We start from the raw sequence: 22,613 nt of genomic DNA on the forward strand, positions 1-22,613 counted from the left end.
TTTGCTGTGCAGTCTTCACAATACTGTGGTTTACTAGAGCCATTTACATCATTACTTCAATGATCAAAGAACAAAGAAGAAACTGAAAGCATTTGTTTAATGCATGTTTTCACAGACACTTAAATTTTGAGGGGCAGGGCAAATAACACTGTTTATGTTCCAAATGGCATCTCAGATATTGGTTTGCTGTGATGTTTAGCACATATAGCTAGGCACTTGCATTTTCTGGGTAACCAAGTTAATATATTATTGAACTCCCAATACCCTGTCTAGTCAGTCTTGCTGTGTCTATGAAACACAAAAATGACCAAAATGTTGCACTATTTTTTTTTCTAGCAGATGGCCATGTTATAAACATAGGACATGTTCCAAATGTGTAAAGGTGCCTAGGTATGCACATGTGCTTTATTGTGCACCGGAAGGCTAACTGAAGCCAGCTAGCATCACCAGCACTGCACTGCACAGTTGTCAGCTGAATTCTAAAAGGACATTAGTGTATCTGGTGTGTAATCACTCGTATAAGTGATAGTTTAACAAAAGTCTCTGTGAAGAGATTCCCAATATGAACCCTTTCTTTTAAGGGCTTTCTGGCAGAAGACTTACCACTGAATTGCACAGAAGATACTGTACAAGGATATTCACATACTAATCATCCTTTAGGTATTCCTAAGGACACCAAGTAGATGGTTGTTAGACTTGAGTATGGCAGATATGATCAGCATTTGAGCTACCATTCCCAACAGCCAAAACGTGCTTTTTGGAGAGATACTCTACTTACAAATTTTCCTAATGTAGTTATAATTCCTCTAGAAGTTCTCTATATTTTACTCAGTATCTCTATCAAAATTTTGATACAACAAATTTAGCAACTGTCTTGAAACTCCTTCCAGTTTTGCATTTTGTTTCTTTCTTTCTTTTTTTTTTTTTTATTTTTTTAAGACAAGGGGATAATAGGGGATTAGACAGAAGTTTACAGGTGGACACTATCTTAAGAGGTCATTAGCTCTTTTTTTGCTCAAACTTTTCACTGTGGACATTGCATTAATTAGGTCAACAACTTTGGTTTTAGGTTGCCACTAGATTGTCTTGGAAAGACGCTTTTAAATAAATTTAGAGAGCAACAAAAGCTGCCTGACAGCCTTCGTTATGGAAATGTCACAGTATAGATGGAAGAGTGGTAAAGAACAGGTAGAACATCTTCCTAGCAAAAGATTCAATGAGGCATGACTTTGAAAGGTGAGCAACATGGGCATGACTATATCCTCCTACAAGGAGAATAATTTAGACTTTCCTCCATACAAACTTCTTATAATAGATGTGTTTTTGAGAACAACCTGCAACTTGAAAATTTGGAACGAATACAGTCTGACTCAGGCAGTGCGGCCCTGCCACCAACATGACTTTTCTTTAACCACATGTCTCCATTCAGTTTCCTGACTTTATCTTCAAATAAGTAGGTAGAACATTTTTAGCTCTTACCATCAACCAGTCTCTTTCAGGTTATAAATCCTACTGGCAGATAATATATCAACAGCATACACCTTTTATATGTTGGAAATTCAGAAAAATTTTTCTAGCTCTTTTCGAGTTACATGGAAATTTCAGCACAAGTCACTGGAAAAAATGGAATAGTGTATCTACTTCTGAGTTCCCCAGTACAAGAAAAAGTGACAAACTGGAGTGAGTTCAGCAAAGGTTCACCAAAACAAGTACAGTTCTCAAGCACATGAGAACCTGAGGGAATTCAGTTCATTCAGCTGGAAGAAGAGATGCAGGGATCTAATTGCCATCTTCAGCCACTTAAGTAGTAGCTGGAGAGAAGACAGAGCCAGACTCATCCCAAATATTACTCAGAAAAAAGGCAATTAATATAGGTTGTACCAAAGGAAATTCCTATTTGACATAAAGAATAGAAGTTTAACTGTGAGGATTATCATGTGCTGGAGCAGGCTGCCTAGAGAGGCTGCCAAATCTCCAGCCTGGTAAACACTCAGAATTCACTCAAAAGTGGATTTAACTGCAAAGCTGGCCCTGCTTTGAGCAAGGAGGTTGACCACATGACCTCCAAAGGCCCCTTCCAAACTCAATTACTGTGCAATGCTATGAAAATTTGTGGAACACACACAGCTACTGTTCTTCATGGTTGGCCAAGAACATAACCACACAAAGGATATTGCATACACACAAACTGGGCACACTGGTACTTCTCAGCAGATCATGTATAATTTTATATATAGTTTTGATTAGTTGGTTGGGGAGAGGTTTTTTTTTTTTTTTTTGTTTTTTTGTTGTTTTTTTTTGTTTGTTTGTGTTTTTTTGTTGTTGTTCATTTGTTTGGGTTTTTTGTTTGTTTTTTTAATCTAGTGGTTGCAAGACATATAGATTTCTGCACTGGAACTGAGGATTTTCCATTCTACTATTATATATACACAGTATCAAAAAGACAAAGGAGTTCTCTCACTTTCATCTCACAAATCATGTCTCCTTTTTATTATTGCTTTTACAGCAGAACAACACTTTTGACATTGAACTACTCAGTGGAATATTTAAGTAATCTCACCCTCTGCTCTAAGTCTCTGATAAAGTCAAGAAATGCAGTATAATCTGTTAAAACAGACTTAAAAAAAAATCAAACAAAACCCCCAACCTCAGTGTCTTTTACTCTGCTTTTGTTCTGCTTTTGCTCCAGGTCAGCATTATAGGAAAGCTGGACTGCAGCATTCCCATTCTAGCTCATTCTGTCAATGCATTTTACTTTCACGCTTCTTTTTGACCCTCAGGATCATCTCTAATTCTGTTCACTGTTCATTTACTTCATAATTTTAGCAAAGGCTGGTTGTTTGCTGAAACACAGCTGGCAAATAAGGTGTGATTTTCTAATAGAGCACTGTGAAAGCATCCAGGCTATCTGCAGCTCTGTGAATGTCTTTAGGTATGCAGAATACAAACAAGTGCGGATTAAAATCCTGGGAAAACACCCCAGTGTTTGAATGCCATGTAATATTCTGACAAGTGTTTAACTGGTGCTCACCTGAGATTGTCAGAAATGTCAGCAGACTATTACTCCCCTAACTATATTCAACCACAGTGCTTAAAATGGCATGGGAAAGAAGATACTACTGACATTCAAAACACATTGACAGAAACCATAAATGAGGTAGCACTGTGTCTTTCTATCTTCAGGCAGGCATGATCATGCCTCTTAGTAGTAGTATTTGTTCCATTATTATCTTTGAGTCATTTTGTCCTGAGACAGGTAATTTTTTTCTTCTTTTCATTTTGTTCTTCTTACAGTTAAAATCACCAGACATTTGTTTTTCCACCCTTTTCTACTGCCCTTATTTTGCTTATCACACCTCAGCTGCCCATCAGGAAAGTATATTAGGGATTTTTATCAGAAAATAATGCAACTTATGTAAGATAAATTTTTAATATTCAGAATAGTGTGATCACTTTCTTGACATAGATGTAGAAAAAGTTTTTAGCAGCTGTAAAGACTAAAGCAATCTCTAGGAAACCAATAACAGGGAAAATCTTATACCGGTGCCCTATGTTCTTCCCTTCTCCAGATTCCACATTTACGTAGGAAGAAAAAGAGAGAAGAACGATGTTAGAACACATAACTAATTCTAATATAGCTGCCAACCCAAGCTGCAGGCTGTCACACTGATGATGCATTAGCAGCTTCACAGCCACTGCAGAAACAATCCTGAAGATGTAGAGCAACACACTCTGTAACACAAACATCCGTCTTCTCTCTGTGTTTGCTGGGCAGTAACACAAGCAATTTATTTCCAGTGTTTGGATTTGTGTATTTCAACACTTGTGCAATACAAAGTCTTAGGCACAGAACAACCTCTGTCCAGACAGAGCTTCCACTAAAAGGCCGTGTTTCTACCTGTTAAATCAGGTCTGCTAAGGTATATCTAGGGTGTTAAAACCTGATATGCTCAAGTTATGCATTCAGATCTCTAGTTAAATTCCTTGTTAGGAGCTGTCAGCCATCAAGAGCAAAGACAACTGCTGGATTCTCCAAGTCATGGCAGCAGTGGCAGCTGCAGGTAGTCATCAGTTTGAAAGGAGAAATCACCAGTGTGTGCCCAGATATGGATTCAGATGCCTAACTTGTGGCATTTCAAATTAGAACTTGATCAAAAATATTTTTGCTTGCTGTGAGCTTGTAGTGGGTTGGTTTCTTGGATTTTTAGGCCTTTCTTAGCAATGGGGTCAGAAATCTAAGGAAGTATTCCATATGATCCCTTTCCGTAACACAATATATAAAAAGGTGCAGATAAGAGGCCTTTGTTCTCTTCTCTCTTCGGGTGGCTAAAGGCAACAGGTCTCTCTCGCAGACAGTCTTGCTTGTATAGGCCAGGGCCTGCTGCTCAGACCTGCCATTATCTCCGGTCTCTCTGGGAGGCGTGGGGGAGTTGGTTGCTGCCTTGCACAGTTCTGCTGTCCCGCTCAGGGAAGTATTTAATTCATTTTTATATTTATTCACTAGCTCTCTATTAATGGGTATATTTAGGAGATATCTGGTTTTAGATTTCTTTTTATCCCTGTTTCCCCCTCCCTTTTCCCTTTTTCCCTCTCAGGAGCTCCCTATTGTGTATAATATATTCAAATTGTATATAAAATTGTAAATATATGTAATATATATATATCATAGAATCATAGAATCAGCTGGGTTGGAAGGGACCTCCGAGATCATCAAGTCCAACCCTTGATCCACTACCGCTGCTGTTACTAGACCATGGCACTAAGTGCCACATCCAGTCTCTTTTCAAAAATCTCCAGGGACGGAGAATCCACTACTTCCCTGGGCAGCCCATTCCAATGTCTGACCACCCTCTCTGTAAAGAAATTCTTTCTAATGTCTAACCTAAACCTCCCCTGGCACAACTTGAGACCATGCTCTCTTGTCTTGCTGATAGTTGCCTGGGAAAAGAGACCAACCCCCACCTGGCTACAGCCTCCTTTCAGGGAGTTGTAGAGAGTGATGAGGTCTCCCCTGAGCCTCCTCTTCTCCAGGCTGAACAGCCCCAGCTCCCTCAGCCTCTCCTCATAGGACTTGTGCTTGAGTCCCTTCACCAGCCTAGTTGCCCTCCTCTGGACCTGCTCCAGCACCTCAATATCCTTCCTGAACTGAGGGGCCCAGAACTGGACACAGCACTCCAGGTGTGGCCTCACCAGCGCTGAGTACAGGGGAAGAATCACTTCCTTGGACCTGCTGGCCATGCTGTTCCTGATCGAGGCCAGAATGCCATTGGCCTTTTTGGCCACCAGGGCACACTGCTGGCTCATGTTCAGCTTCTTGTCAATCCAAACTCCCAGGTCCCTCTCTGTCTGGCTGCTCTCCAGCCACTCTGTGCCCAGCCTGTAGCCCTGCATGGGGTTGTTGTGGCCAAAGTGCAGGACCCGGCACTTGGCCTTGTTGAACCTCATCCTGTTGGATGCCCAACTCTCCAACCTATCCAGGTCCCTCTGCAGAGCCCTCCTGCCTTCCAGCTGATCGACACTCCCTCCCAGCTTAGTGCCATCTGCAAATTTGCTGATGATGGTCTCAATCCCCTCATCTAAATTATCAATAAAGATATTAAACAGAACTGGGCCCAACACTGATCCCTGAGGGACACCACTAGTGACCAGCTGCCGACTGGATGCAGCACCGTTCACCACCACTCTCTGGGCCCAGCCCTCCAGCCAGTTCCTAACCCAGCACAGAGTGCCCCTGTCCAAGCTGTGAGCTGCCAGCTTTTTCAGGAGAATGCTGTGGGAGACGGTGTCAAAGGCTTTGCTGAAGTCCAGGTAGACACATCCACAGCCGTCCCCTTATCCACCAGGTGGGTCACCTGGTCATAAAAGGAGATCAGGTTGGTCAGACAGGACCTGCCCTTCCTAAACCCGTGCTGGCTGGGTCTGATCCCTTGTCCATCCTGTAGGTGTTGTGTGATTGCACTGAGGATGATCTGCTCCATAACCTTGCCAGGCACTGAGGTCAGGCTGATGGGCCTGTAGTTTCCTGGGTCCTCCTTCCGGTCCTTTTTGTGGATTGGCGTGACATTTGCCAACTTCCAATCATCTGGGACCTCCCCAGTGAGCCAGGACTGTTGGTAGATGATGGAGAGAGGCTTGGCGAGCTCTTCCGCCAGCTCCCTCATCACCCTTGGGTGGATCCCATCTGGTCCTATAGACTTGTGGGGATCCAAGCAGCTCAGTAGGTCACTATTTGATATAATCCCGTTTCGTTCAGACTTCTTTCAGGTTTTTTCTGTAGTTTGTTTTTTCCCTTGCTTGGGGAGAGTAGGAGGAGGAAGGAGACAGCCTGGACTTGGCGGAAGAGGCAGGCCAAACTGATACAGTGCTAGAAAAGTAGAGAGTTTCTGTGAGTAGCAGGAAAAGTTTTTACATGCTCTGCATGTAAAAGCTCTTTTCTTTTGTTACTACTTACAGCTTAAGAGTCAGAGCTCTAGCACTCCATAAAGGTTGGTAAGCATACAGTCCCTTAAGTAAAAATACCCTCAGAATTAATAAGTCCAGAAAGTTGACAACTTACAACAACTGTGAAAACTTTCTTGAGACAAAGTATATTTTTAGAAGGGTCAGATGCAAAAAAGTCCTAGGGAACTGCTAGGCACATGGATGGATTTATTGGGTCATAGGTGCTCTGTGGAAAACACAAATTTTACATGATTGGAAAAAGAAGAGAATATCAGAACAGTGTAGTATGTTTCCACAGACCTAACCAGAGTGATTGAATCAAATTAACTTTGTAGAGAAGGAAATTTCCCACAAATATAGACAGAACTTAATTTTGAATGGAAATAATAAATTAAAAAAAATTAAGTGCAACAATTTTAGACATATCACTCAATTTACTTTTTGTCCTTCTGTAGCCTTCATTTTCTTTGGTTTTTGTTCACATGATGATGCCAAGATGACATCTCAGGTCAGACAAAATCCAACAAATTTCTATCAAAACTCCTAGTAATACATGGATTATACACATCAAATTGTTTCACTTTTAAAAGTTTAGTTGAAGTATTATCAGGATACGACAGAAAGCATCCCAAGAGCAGTTCTACTTGTGAAACATGCTAGTTGCTAATAGTGATTCACCAATAAAGTCAAAAGTCAAGCACATGTAGTTACTATGTATTTCATCTATACAGAGCAAAAAAGCCATCATGAATCTATGCTGTTTTCTCTGTGATATATTGCATAAGGTTCATTCCATGCTGGGGAAAAAAAAATGAAATCAGTCGCAGGAAAGACATAAGTAGACAAAATCTGTTGGCTAATGGTGGAAAAATATAGTCTAGTAATTTATTTTAACATAGAAAGCAGATAATCTGCTTCATGCAACAAAGCTGTGTTGATTAACAGTAGAGGAGGATGTTGTACTCCAAGACAAAAATACTGCCTTTTCAAGCAGAAGAGTGATGGAAAATTTGTTTGTTTTCCTGTTACTCTTTGGTGATAGGACAGCAATGCAGGAAGTTTAAAATCACATCTGTTTATGCTAGATGAAGCAACAAAATATGAAAGTGATGTGACAGCTTTTGCCACTTTTCTTGTAGCTGTTGTCAAGCAAGTTAGAATGAATCTCAGGTTGCTGAATATGTGCCTATTTGATCCTGAGTTGAAGAAATTAAGTGATCAACCTTTTGAGCTGTTAAATCCATCTCCAGTTCACATTAATTATGCCATAGGTGTGTACTGTATATAATTGCTCTAGATATTTCTGACAGTTGTAAGATTTTTTTACATTTTAAAGAGCATTTTCCAAAGGATGCTTCTGAGCTGTTTTTGCTTAGTGAGAGCCTTCACACTTTCAACTGAGTTTTTCTGAAATTCCTAAGACTGACAATAGTGCTTTCCTCTTCCTCAACTATTGCTTTAACTTCTCTTTTCAAATAGACCACTGGTATTTTGGTTTGGCTATAATTATTTTTTGGATAAAAATAAAATTCTGTCTGTGTGGAATGTTTAGAACATGATTCAACACAGTAAACCAGTCAGAACACAGAGAGCCATACCTATAACCAGCATCCACTTCCCTCTGGCTGGATAACTACATAAGGATTCAGAAAAAAACCTGGGATTCACCTGGATTTTCAGGATGGTCATAGTATTACTCAGAGACTTCAGATAAGAGAGTAGGGCTAGCCAAGCTACAGAAAGGATTTTCTGAGACTGCCTGGCATGGCTTTGTATGTACATGGTAAGGCAGGAAAGAGAAACGGCAGCCTTTTCAGAGAAACAGTTAGTTCCCAAAGGGCAAACAGATATGGTACTCACTTTAATGGACCTTTCATGGCTGTCCATCATTGTATGTTATTTGAGTCATAGATGCAGATAGCCTGTAATTTACACTGCCACAAATAAGAGATAGCTAATATATTTGAAATCATAGTTGGTGAATAACTCACTAGTACATTACTAGAAATTTTGCAGATGGTGATTATCAACCTATTGGAAGATAATTATCTATTATATTTGAAGTATACTGTAAAATCCAAGAGTCATTTAGAAATAAACAGTAATAATTTCTAAGTGGTATCTATAGTGTTTCCCAATTATTTTTGTAATTATTATGACCTTCTTTCCTGGACACAGCTCTACTGTTTCCTGATAATGCATTATTTACCTTTGCCTTATCTCTGGAGCTGGCAAAGTTAAACAGTGAAGCAGGTTCCCTTAAGTTGGCAATGAGTAGCAGTGATGGCAGGCCCACTTTTGTAAAGACAAAAACTAACATATTCCGGGAAAGCTTTCCCCTCACAAAAACTTGATCATTTCCGAACACTGCTTGGCTATCTGTAGAAGTACCTTAGGAATTTTGCTTAATCAACTGCGCTGGGCTGTTTTCTCAGCTGGTGAAATAACGAGTCTTTTCAAAACCAGAGAGGTGTCACCACAGAGCGAATTGCTGCAACAAATACAGTGAAGTAAGGCCAAGTAAAAAAACCACTCAGATATCACTGAGGTTGTGCCAAAACCTTAGAGGTGTTATACTACACGAGAATCACACTTGCTAGAGCAACTAAAGAAATGAAGCAGACAGTCTAGCTAAGCCCCTACCGCTGCTGTGCTTCTGGGAGTCAGCTATGCCAGTAGGAAAACTGAGGCAAAGATACTTTGATGTCAGTGCTGACAATGAAAGAACAAAGAATTACGATGAAAATCAGATAAACTCTATTAAAAAATTAAATTAAATTAAATTTTATGCAAACAGTTTGAAAGTCATAGCAGGATTAGTCTGATAGGTTATCAAGGAATCATTCATAGAAAAAGTTATTTAACTGGGTCTAAGCAGAGTTATAAAGTTCATGTAAGGGGCTCTGAGGTCAAAAGAACTGGCCTACAGTTTTTTTTTTTTTGAAATGAAATCCATGTACAGGAATATATACAATACTTCACAAAGCTACGACATTTTGAAACTATGAGAATGTCTACGTGTCTAAAGCATAGAGTATGAATCTTGAAAATATTTAATATATTAAAATTAGATCTGTTTTTCTAACTGTATCAGACCTGTTTTAAAAGTCCAAGACATTCATGTATGTGGTTAGACTTGTGTCTACTTACATTAATCGAAATTCTCAAATTTTCTCTCAGTGCAGTATTTTGGTCACATCATTGTAAGTATTAACATCAATATAAATATCACGAAGACATAATTAAACTTTACATAAAAGAAATGTGATGGCATTTTAAGAACTAGTAACTTTATAAGGGAATTATAAGATGTATTTTATTTAAAAATCATGATTACATAAATTTTTAACTATGATGATCAGAAAAAGTTTCATTTAATTAAAAAAATTCTGTATGCCTTTGGAAATCAGAATAATTATTTAGTGTGTTTAGAAGCTGAGTGTTTTTCAGTCAAATATGCATGAGTATTACTTAATAATAATAATAAAACATTGAATAGTTTGGGTTGGAAGGGACCTTAAAGATCATCTAGTTCCAAGCCCCCTGCTATGGCCAAGGACACCTCTCACCAGGTTGCTCAGAGCACCATCCAGCCTGGCCTTGAACACTCCCAGGGTTGGGGTATCCATGACTTCTCTGGGCAACCTTGTTGGGTGCCTCACCACCCTCACAGTAAAGATTTATTTCTAATATCTAACCTAAGCCAACTCTCTTTCAGTTTGAAGTCATTCTCCATTGTCCTATCATTACAGTTCCTGATGAAGAGTCCCTCTCCAGCCTCATTGTAGGCCTCTTTCAGATATTGGAAGGCTGCTATGAAGTCTCCACACAACCTCCTCTTCTCCAGGCTGAACATCCCTGTCCTTCCTTCTCAGCCTGTCTTCATAGCAGAGGTACTCTAGTCCCCTTAATAACTTTATGGTCTCCTCTGGACTTGTTCCAAGAATTTCATGTCCTTTTTATGTTGAGCACACCACAACTGTGAGCTGTACTCCAGGTGGGGTCTCACGAGAGCAGACTAGAGGGAGAGAATCACCTCCCTTGACCTTCTGATGCAGTCCAGGATTCTATTGGCTTTCTGGGCTACAAGCACATACTGCTGGTTCATGCTGAGTTTTTCATCAACCATCGCTCCCAAGTTCTTCTCCACAGGGCTATTCTCAATCACTTCTACATCCAATCTGTAGGTGTGTCTAGGATTGCCCCAACCCAGCTGTTGCTGGCTTTGTTGAACTTCATGAGGTTTGCATTGGCCCACCTCTCAAGCCTATCAAGGTCTCTGTGGATGGCATTCCTTCACTTCAGCATGTTGATCACACCACAGAGCTTGGTATCATCAGGGAACTTGTTGAGAGTGCACTCGATATCACCGTCCATGTTGCTGACAAAGATCTTGAACAGTATTGGCCCCACCATCGATCCCTGAGGGACACCACTTGTCACTGGTCTCCATGTGGACAATGAGCTGTTGACTGCATAGACTAAGAGATAATAACAGACTAGTACATTCTCTACCAAAGTAAAAACTGTAACAAACCAAAAAGAAATGTATTACTTCAGTGGCCACAGCAGCATTCTCACATTAAACTAACAATCAGATCAGATCACAAAATCGTGGTTGTTAGCTGATTCAATAATAGATTTAAAAATGAGAATACTTTATAATGTGTTCAGATTTAGCCTGTAACTTGTCATTGAATGAGTCATTTCATATTTTTATTCTCATTCTTGGCTAGGGTGATAGTGATAAAAGATTTTTCTGTCAGATCAAATATGGAAGAATGTAGGATATGTGTTTTCCAATTAAATAAATAACTTTTTTTTTTTAAACTAGAGTGGGCTTATTTTTGTTTCAAATTCAACATATTCTTGGTCATCTGTTGCTCATAACATTGATTTTCATTCCTCTTGGCATCATACCTGCCGAAGTCAGTTCATATTAGTGTCAGAGATGATGTATAAGGAAGAAAAAAATGTGTCTGCATTTAAGCTACTGAGGCTCAGGAGGAAGGAATACAATATTAAATCAGAAGATACCTGAATTCATCTAGAGAAATCCCATCTTGTCCCTGCTACTTGGCTAGCCTTCTGTTTCTATGTCTCTGAAGAGTTAATGAATGAATCAGGGTAGGAGGGAACAGCAGGTGTTTATTTAGAAGGTAAATATTCCATTATGTAGCTCGTGATCCAGCAACCACTATGTGAGTATACAAAGACTGGGGATGGCTGTGGTGGACTGTGACAAACAGCACAGTGACATGCTGATTGATCTGCAAGCCCAGTGGAGAAGTCAGTCAATACCAGAAAAATTCATGAAGTGTTTCTTTCTGCCAGTTTGGCTGACATGCCATTAATGCATGCTGGAGAGCTAATGTCATTAGCCAAGCTGTACAGCAGCATCTGCCACTTCCACAGACTCATCAGTGACACCCATGGGTAAGATGGCATTTGTTTTATGTAGCTGATGACAAACCGATCAGTGGTTTCTCAGCAATCATCAGTAGTTTCTCAGGAATCTTGCAAAGACAAAGAAATGTGTTCTCACACAGCTCTCATTCTTGCACATTAAACATGCATTGACCTGGTTTACTTTCAGATGTGATTGTCAAGCTTCCATTCCTCAATCACTGATTTATGCAGCAGAGTTCACACAACGCAGTTTCTATATGTAATAGTTATAATCTCCTTTTCTCTCTGCTTGTCTGTGTGCACCAACCTATAGAACAATTTCCTGAAATTCAGCTATTTATTTGCTCAATATGAAATGAAACCTGATACATAATAACATAGGAAATGAAACTATACATAGTGCTGTAGGAGTGAAAACAGCAGAAAACCAAGACAAAAAAAATCTAGCAGCGATAAGCAACACGCCTACCTTAATTAAACTCCTGCAATTAATCCTTGCATTTTCTTCCTTAATAGAATTGATTAATTTAGGAACTAATCCTGATTTCAAGAAACCCACCAGAGAAAACTCTAACTGACTGCCAAAATAGAATTTAGTCCACTGTTTTTCCACCTGTTTTTCATAGTATCTAAACCTGAATTTAATCACATATACTAGAAGAACAAAACGTGAGATTGCATGATTTTCACAGCAGATAAGAAAACTACATCTCTCTAATAACAAGATGCTTTAGAGGAAGTCCATAAAAATCAATCTCGCAGCAGTCTTTCCAGGATAAAACAACAGGAGTTTTCAGTCCCAGATTCTAGTTCCCCTGGAGACTGAACTCCCAACATTTCCATAAAAACTCACAGACTCATCAAGTTAAGACCAAAAACCTGATTTCCATAAAAATTCACAGTCATCAAGTTAAGAACAAAAACCTAATTGCAGGTATGAAATTCAAGATGACCCCTTTGTCCACGGTTACATTAATCTCAGTCACTTGTCGGCTAAAACTTGCAAGCATGTAGCTTTGACAGCTTAAAAATCTGATATAAAGACCACTTAAAAACCTGACCAATACTTTCAGAATTGGATACTATAATTTTCCCCCTAAAGGTCAAATCCCTGAATTAAACTTATTTGAACAGAAACTCACAGGATAAAGGTGCAAAAATCTTCATCCCAAATTCTCTAGCTGAGATAAAGGGCAATAAAGTTTTTCTTGGCCTGTTAAATGTGTTATGGCAGATAACTTTCAAGGTAAGTCTCATTTGATGTGGAAAAGGTTGAACTAATAGAATGCGTTTAAACGACAATTATGGACTTTCAAGACTCCTACTGAGGTCACAAAACATTCTTCAGTAGATCAAAAGGCTCCGTTCAGTAACTGGTTGAGGAGGAAAGGTGTGACTATAGATGCACCTGTTGGAAAACCACTATCACCACCTCATCACATGCTGAGAGTCAAGATACTACCATTGCACTGCTGTGCCTTCAGGACTGTTTGAAGAGCTTTTAGAAATAAGAAATACCTGTATTACCTCTTTGCTTTCACAATAGAACAGAACAGTTGTTAAATTACAAAAATGGATCACAGAATAAGCTAGAATTTGTGAAGCTTACCTTCCTACGATGAGATGGCACAATAAAATATGTTTCAATATTATGCTTCTTCAAGAAACTATTCCTTTCATGACCATATCCTGGTTCTACCTCATAGTCCCCATTTAGGCACTCTAAGGTGGTCTTTGTAATGTGAACTTTCCTGGGGAGAAAAATCAGATGTTGTTTAAAGTAAAGATACAACATGAGCAAGTTGCTAGTGAAATATGTTCCTGTGCAGAAGTTCGTAAAGAGGTCAAGTTACAAGCGAAACCACATTTGATGTAAAAAAAAAAGTTTTGTCTTTTCAGCCAAATAGAACATAGAAAAATTTCTATTACATGTATTTTCTAAACTCGGGCAAATTGAACAGAAAGATAACTATTAACTGTCCAAACATTTGCAGATTTTCTGATTTGTAGAAAGTCTGCACATCATCTTCTATATTGTGTGGTTTTCTTAAGTATTTACCTCACTAGCTGCTTGGAAAAACATCCTGCTGTTTCAAACTTGTGAATTAGCACTCCAAATTTCTCTTGTGTATAAAGAAGAAACTCCTTTTTCCATTTCACTTTACATCTCTGACTTGTATCATTTACTCACTCTGTTTTGTAGGTGGCTTTCTAATTCACTTTGTTTTGGCAACACAGCCATCTTTGACACTATTTGTGAGTTTTCTTATCCTGAAAAAGTCTTCCCATTTTCTCCCAAAAGACTCCTTACATTTGAAATGTCTTCAGAGAAGATATCCAAAAAGATTTTACTGCTTTCCTCTAATGAATATGTGTTCAGATTTTTTTCACTGAAAAACCTTACAGTAACGAACATGTAAAATACACTGCCAAAATTATCTAAATCAGATATATGCAACAAACAGATATTCACTCATTGTTACCACAAAAATCAAGAGGTTCCATTGTCCTCCTGTTCAGCAAATCATGATCTTGTAAAAATGCAACAGAGAATGGTAGGTCCCAGTCCAAATGTGAGCTACACACAGAAGACCACCCATGCATCTTTGTGAAGGTGCACTGTGTGCATTTAAATTGTGTTCAAGGCTGTACAAGTACTTAAAATTCCAGGACATGCACCATGGGTTGGCTGCAAGTTTACATGCTACTGTATCATTTACAAACACATCCTTAATATCTGAGTTTTCTTTTTTATAGCACTAGTGTTAGAAATCTTGCCATGTAAAAGGAGCAAGGCACCTCCCTGGCCCCCTACAAGTGCAGAGGTGCAAGGGTAAAAATTTCCTGGAATAGTTACAGGGTTTTACTTTTGTAATAGGAAATGATGCAAGTTTAGCATTCCTACATTCTGTTGCATCTTTCCTACTCTTTATATTTGGCAGCTTCTAATAAGGATTTTGCTTGGAAATGTTTTGCTTCTAATCTAACCTATTACTTACGTAAATTTCAAGATTTTTTGGAGACTTCCACAGGATAAATCACATAATACATTGATTGCTCTTGCCAAACACAATCCTTCTTATCAATAACAATTACATGCAAACGCCACAAAGCAGGAAATAAATTCTTCACCCATACAGGTTTCTATTTCTTTTTCTGTGGTTCTTTTTCGGACTTACCCAGGCAGTCCTCCAGCTTCCATTACATTAGCTAAAGTCACATCATTTGACCAGACATCATATTGCCATTTTCGGAGACCCAGGACCCCACAAAGCACCCTGCCTGTATGCAATCCAACTCTCATGTTGAGATCAACCTCTGTGGCTTCTGCAACAGATCTGGAATGGAGAGCATCAGAATATTAAAGTTTAGACAATTATACTTCTCTCGATTTTCTTTTTCTCTCCTTCTCCCAAAGGTAGCATATATATGTATATAAATGACTGAAAAGACAGGATCTTTTAAAACCACAAATGGTATGTTCAGGTACTGAACTCTTCCTTCACTAGTTTCAAAGCCATAGTTGTAATTCCAACAAAATAACTTTTTTATATTTTAATATATTCTTATATTTTAATTACTGTTGAACCAAAATCTCAGTATTTCTAAATTTCTTGATTGTCTCTGTAAGAAAAGAGGTATGAAGAGAAGATAGCTAAGAAGGCCAATGTATAAGCAATTCTTGCCAATCTACTATGTTCTATGTGGTTCAATTACCCAGTTATGGGAGTACAGGAGAAAGAAAATGATGAAAGCAGTAAATCAGTGCAAGAACAGCAGATGAAGAGTGATTATAAACACTAATATCTTTCCAAAGCTCCTGCAAGAGTGGCAAAGAAAGCACTTGTAACTATGGTCTTGTACCTGTAAATTAAATCTAATGTTCAGAGATTTTCCTTGTCTAGCTGGAAAAGGAGGAATTAATCAACAAAGTCATTATTAAAAGCATTTTTACTTTTTGCTGCCACAATAAGGAAGTATTCTTCATTTCCATAAATGATTGGTATGCTATAACTTGCATCCTGGATGGACTTGTGAACACTGAAAAGGTACCTTGAGGATAATAGTCTTATACATTACACGTGGAGATAACACTGTAAAGAGATCTTTTCGGCTCTTTCTGTTACAAAAACACCTAGCATTCCACAGTTCAGTTGTAGTCCAAAAAGAGATAATATCAGTGAATAAAGGAAACTGTCTAATCAGCATAAGACTTGATTTTCAGTAGGTTTTCTTAATTTGAATTTTCCAATGCATTTAATAGAAGACCTTAAACTGAGACTCTACCTATAATTTTCCGTTGATGTTCATTGACCAATTTTTTTTTTAAGTATCATCCACCTATGTTGGATTTGGCAAAGATGTCTTTAGAAAGACTTTTCAACTATTTCAGGAGTTGTACTTATTTAAATACAATTAACAGAAAGGTCATCATATGTCAAGACATGGGATGTGCAGCACAAGATACCTGGCCTCAATTTAAATAGGAAAGTGCTGCATCTATGAAGTGCTGAAGTATATACCATGTCAGCCATCACTAATGTGAGTAACATGGAGATCTCTTTTGTCCCCATAGGAGACATAACACATTTTTCAGTCATATTTTATGCAACAGCCCAGAAAGGCTTATGCACAGCTTTCTGAAAGATTAAATATTTCCTTGTCCTATTTCTACTCACTGCAAGTCAGCTTTCCTTTATTCAATATCTGTTCCCAGTCAAGCCTCAAATATGACTCCAAGGAGTCTTAAAAGGATTCTAGTGTTACAGGGCTTTGTTGTGCACACTATCTGTTTGACACAGCATTGAGGAAATGAATGTATCCCTTGACCTTTGTATCTTCACCTGTGCGTGTGTATTGTGTCATTAACAGATTGATCTTACACCAAGACCATACCCTGTAAGCAAAAGCCCTTCAGGACTACACCTTGCTTGTCTGTTCTCCTGCATAACTAAGTACCTACGTAATTATCTTAATTAATGAACCTGCAAGTGTGTGAATTTCTCTGTTCACAAATGAGCGGGGTTTTTTTTGTTGGTTCCCCCCATTTCTCCCCCATTTAAAAAAGTATATGAAACCTCAGACTAAACAAAAGCAGAAAGATAGTGAAATTCAGGCACTGGTAAAGTCCACTCCAGACTTTTAACATTGCTTTGTCCCAACTGGCTTGACTGAGTGGGGGAAATTTAATCTGCTTTTAGAAATTTGAATAGAGTAACAAAAAGTACATGACAAGAAATTAGAAGATAAATACAACATAGCTGACCATATTCCTTTTAAATAAGCTGAACTGTGTAATGCATCAATGAACCATAAAGCAGAATCTGAAAACACTTTATGTTTTGAACAAAAGATTTCCCAAAGTAGTCACTTAGTAAGAAATCTAAATTGAGAATGCATTTCTACATCTTCTCCAGAAGCTACAATGTGTTTCAGGGATGCTTTCACCATTATCAAATTTGAGTAGGAAAAAAGCCATGAACATTACATTTTTTGAATTTATCTTGAAGACCTGTGTGACTTTATGCAGATAAATTTCCATGAATATACCTCACTGAACTATCAAAAATGAGGAATATTATGTAATATATAAAGAATAGATTTCACATATAAATTCAGAGCAGTACCATGATCATATTCCCAAACAACACCAACATTTCTGAAATAAAATCACAAAAATGTCCAATGAAGCATTTTAAATTATAAATACATTTCTGAAAAAATACCAGCACTTCACAAACAAGCCATGAATAGGAGAAAGAAGTTTCTCAAATAAGTTATTCATTATGACTTATTTTCTCATAGATTCATAGACAATATACTCAAAAGTTTTCCAAATGTTAACACAAAAGCAGGCCCAGAAACAAATGGAAATCAAAAAACTGTTTCTTTTTAAACCAGATGTGTGTAGAGTCTATGTGAGTGACTAATAGGATAACCATCTACCCTGACAGTTCAAGTATCCTACAAAGCCTTTAAATTTTAGTTCTCTCCTTAGCTACAAATATTTCATGTGCTGCTACAAGCCATCAAAGTAATTTAAATCATCTGCAGAACAGCTCCAGACCTATGCTCCTGAGCATTTGAAGGGGGACAAAATAAGCCCTGCATCCCATTTCTTATAATTATTTAGGGCTTTTCTTTAGGACTAAAAATAGCTGCATAGAAATAGATGTTCCTGTTTTAAGGCATAGATATGATTTTTGTTCAATTACATACACTTTCACGGAGTGTTGCTCAGCTGCAGCATGGCAGCAGAGCTCTAGGGCAGAGAGTCTGGGCTGTGAAGGGCTGCTAGAGATGGAAGCTGACTAAGCTTTCACCACCGGTAGACAGCTTCCTGCATTGCTAGAAAGGCAGCTGCTGGTTCTCCCAGAACTCAAGGTCAATTTACTCCTGCCAGTTCAAAATTTTCCAGGTCTGGGACCTCTGGAGGACATGGGGAAAAGCTTCAGTGGTGTTGACATCAGGAAAGTTAATGTTTCTGTCTCCTTCCTCATACAAAATATCACCCAGGAAAACTTGATATTTCCATTCAAATTCCTCAAGCTGGCTACTGTAGTTCCTCTCCCTTCCCCAGTGCCCTTGGTCATCTGATGACCAAGCCCATAAGAAGAAGACAATTCAATCATCAGCTTCTCTAATGACCACTGCAACCAGTCAGCAACACAATGTGCAGGTGCGAAATAAGTCCAACTTTCATATGTGAGGTCTTACATGACAACTAGTGGAGTCATTCATATTAGGTGGAGTCATCTGTATGGGATAAAATCACCTATATGACACAGAGAAAAGCTGATAAACTCCACTGGGAGTTCTCAAGAAGCAAGGGTTCACAGACACTTTCTTTCAGACCTCTTCAAAGGCCACATGCAGCAGGAATGTTCAATCAGAAGGCAGATGAGACTTATTCTAAAGGAATACTCCCTCTTCTCTCCACTGTAATACATGTAGGTTAAACTAAAGCAGTCAGTAGCAGCTGCTGTGTTCTACAGATATGCTCCTATCATGCCATGCAAGTGCTACTGTACACATAGCCAGCGATGCAGCTAGAGGTGCAACCTAATAAGACATCAAGGGAAGAAGTAGCATGAAAAGAAATTGTCACATTCCTACGTGACAATAGGAATGATTACTGGATCCCATTAAAGTTTTGAGAAGTTAATGAATGTTAACCCCAGTATTTTGACCCAGTCCAAAATCTAGTATTTATATCCTGTTCACCCAGATTCTCTCCTTATTTCCAACTGGAAACATTACAGATCAGTTTTTTTCCTGGGGTGTTATTGAATGCATTTGAATTACTCCCTCATTTCATCATGTTTCATCTCCTAAGAGGAATTTCTGCACTGAACTGAAGAATTGTTTAATATAATTTATATTCTTTGATGAAGTGCTCTGTAAGGAAAGATAAACTACTATTAAGAATGTGTAAATCTGTCCCCATAACACCAGCTTAAACAAAAATTCTAGACAGTTTTTGGAGGAGAGAGAGAGGGAAGAGCTTGATTAGGTGGGCAAAGCAATTAGCTATCAAATATATCTATTCAGAAGGTAAAACACAGTAGCACATAAGACTGGAACCTTCAAATGTGGCAATCAATTTAAATAAGGTGAAGAGAGTGCTTGGCCTAACACACTGTCCATAGCCAAGGTTAGGACAACATCTGCCATGTTAGACCAATACCTGACATATTAGAGGCTCTAATGTATATGTTACTGACAAAAACCTGACAGTTGAAACTCATATAGTGAAAGCAACATTGGTGGTATGAAACATGTAACTCTGCTTACTGCTTTGGTGGTTTAAGTGACTCTAAAATGGAAAAAACACCTGGCCTGTACTGAGGCACTGACACAATGGGCAGAAGAAATTCTTTTGGAATTGAAAGAGAAGGTAGTACTATCTGTTTTATTGGGTTTTTAAGAAAAAAGGTCGTCCCATAATGATTCTGGTCTGACCCTAACTGTGCCCTTGAAAAAAACACTTTGAAGACGGCAGATAAATTGTGAAAATTTTATGGTTTTTTTAATACTTTGGAAATTATGTTCTCAGATGATACTCACAGCACTATATTGCGGGATACTTTAATAACAGTTACACAGCATATGAAGTGAATGCAATGTATCAATTTAAATGAACACATTATAACATTCAACTCAGTCCAATCACAGAACCATGAACCAGGAATCAGAAGTTTCTATTCTTTGGTTTCACAGAAAAAACCTACATCTTGGTGGTTCGTATCTTATAATGCTTCTGAAAGTCATATAAGTATCCATATACTTCTGAAAGAATACACATATTCTTTTGGGATTTTATAGTATCATAGACTACCATAAATTACAGATTCATAGATTACAAATTATTTTACCAATTTTACAATGTTTACAAACATGATGAACTTTCATTGAAGGAGGGAGAATATGGATTCATTTACGCAACTCTTCACACTGAGAGGTATTTTTATAATATGTTTACCAAATGAAAAGGACAAGTGAGGAGTTTCTGACTGAAGTAGGAATGCAACATTTTATTTTCTATTGGTTTGATTATTAGCTTTTGTTTATCAGTCCCACGAGATGTAAAGTCACTTTTTTTTTTTAACTTCCCCCTTTCATCCAGAGTTGGATACCAGCTGGTAGTCTTCTTGACATTATAAAAGAAACACGTGGATTGAGCTAGAAATGAGAAATAGCCTTTGATTGCTTTAAGTACTTCTTCCTTTTTTGTAGGCTTTCAAGCCCTCTGCAAAGAAACATCAATGAATCCAGAAAAGTTTAAGAAAGAAGATAAAATGTCCCAAATAAAAATTGCATAATTTGAATTCATAAGCTTTATGATTGCTTATTTTATTTTTTCATTATTTAATTTTTTTTTTTTTTTTAAATTGAGATTACACTATGTTCTGTTCACCTTCACAGAGAAGGCAGATCCTTTCTGTGTACAAAGGAAAAGCTCAGGGATTAAGTGAGGGGAAGAAGAACCTTGAGCCAACTCCACATTCCCAGCAGTCCAGATGACAAAAGAGAGCAAGAATACCTGGCTAATTTCAACAGTGGTCAAACGCTTTCCAGTGCAGAACAAGCTAAGGCTCCTGATGTGAAACACCTGTACGAGCTCATTTCTAACATAGTAGCACTGTGCTGAACAATATTTAATTATACACAGAAATTAATACAGATGTGCACTCCCTCCTATAGCCTCCCTATAAAGCACATACACACAAATGCCCACAAACACAGAGCAATACAGTAGTGAAGAAAATTTCCATCTTTATCCTTTCCCTCCTGTGCAATGAAATAGATCTCCAGCTCTCACTAAAAGCTTATTCACAGTTCTCTAACATTCATATTTTTTGCCTTGGCAAAATAATGATCAATGCAGAGCTCTCAACCATAAAAAAAGTCTTCTGAGCAGCAAAGTGAATTTCACGTTATATTTCTGAAAAGCAGAATAAATGAAAGGTTTAAACACAACATACAAAAAGGAGATATCAGTAAGCTAAGTTTTTGAGACTACAAACACATATACAGCAAGCATACGTCAGGACTGGTTTCGAGTTTACATACTGGTGCGCAAAATCAGCTATGTTTATCACTGCAAAACAAGAAATTTTACTCCTTTCTTTGTGGAAATTAGAAATAGGCATATTTTGTTATTTCCCAGTATCTTTCTGCCACCTGATCAGTATGTGTATGTGCCTCTACATACTCATCCTTTTGCATTTACTCCTTACAGTCATTAAATGGAGTGGAAAATCAATGTCTAGAATGACCCTCCCTAAAATCAGTATCCTGTGACCTGAATGCAACAGTGTGAATTGCCAGGTGGGCAGCGCTAGCAGAAACTGCTGTTTTTCTAATAACACACTTCCTGAATGCCACATAGAAGTTGTTGCTGCACTCCTGTCTGGATTCACCATGCATGGTACTTACGTGATGGTGTCAATCATATCCAGTCCCATTTCAACACAGCAATGGGCATGATCTGTTTTGGGCTGGGTCAATCCTGATACACAGTAGTAACAGTCCCCTAGGATTTTTATTCTTCTGCAATGATTTTCCTTTCATAAAAACAGAATGGGAAAAGTTTTACTGTTCATATAAATATTCCAATATTAACAGGGTAATATCTTCTCTAATACTATGCAATCATTCAGGGAATCTTTTTGTGGTCAAATGAAGTAATTGGCAGTTCATGAAATCTGGGTTCCCTGTACCCAACAGCTGACATATACATATTGTTTATTTATTTATAAATAGACGCATATATACTGGACATCATCATCCCTGCATTGTTCAACACACAGGGGGGCTAACACTGCTTAAAATCATAGTTCCGAACAAATATTATTGCCTTGCCCACATGCTGGGTCAGTATGAATTCAAGATTTGCAATGAGAATTCATTTCTCTATGAACCCGAACCAAAGGACAGAAACCAAACCACTACTGAAATGTTTGCACTCTGGGAGGCTTTTGTTTCAAATTCAGTTCAAATTTAACAGGAAAGATTATGTATTTATCTGTAAAGGTACGCACATTTGTACAGTACCTACTCATAAATCACAATTTACAATACACTATGATTAGTATGACAGACTTGCAGATCAGAAGCTACAGTCACTTAGCATTACCATTAAATTTATCTCACGTTTGCATGAAATTTAATTTCTACAGCCAAAGATATCTGGCTAAATCTCTCCCATTTTAAAAAAACAATCATTGCCACATCAGTCTGAGCAGAAAGTTCATTTCTAA

The 22,613-nt window shown here is 38.1% G+C and overlaps 1 protein-coding gene across 3 annotated transcripts in view; it reads right to left on the bottom strand.

Moving 5' to 3' along the window:
- Positions 1-22,613, bottom strand: part of ADCY1 (adenylate cyclase 1) — a 161,238-nt gene that overhangs the window by 40,195 nt on the left and 98,430 nt on the right. For all 3 annotated transcript variants that reach the window (XM_027742069.2, XM_039385872.1, XM_027742071.2), the window contains exons 5-7: positions 21,790-21,917; positions 15,030-15,188; positions 13,460-13,601 (exon numbers count right to left, since the gene is read on the bottom strand). In XM_027742069.2, the coding sequence (XP_027597870.1) occupies positions 13,460-13,601; positions 15,030-15,188; positions 21,790-21,917 (429 nt within the window). The remainder of the gene's footprint in view (positions 1-13,459; positions 13,602-15,029; positions 15,189-21,789; positions 21,918-22,613) is intronic.

This window comes from Pipra filicauda, unplaced genomic scaffold (assembly GCF_003945595.2).
Source record: "Pipra filicauda isolate LSUMZ 115617 unplaced genomic scaffold, ASM394559v2 scaffold444_size547326_pilon, whole genome shotgun sequence".
Taxonomy (NCBI): domain Eukaryota; kingdom Metazoa; phylum Chordata; class Aves; order Passeriformes; family Pipridae; genus Pipra; species Pipra filicauda.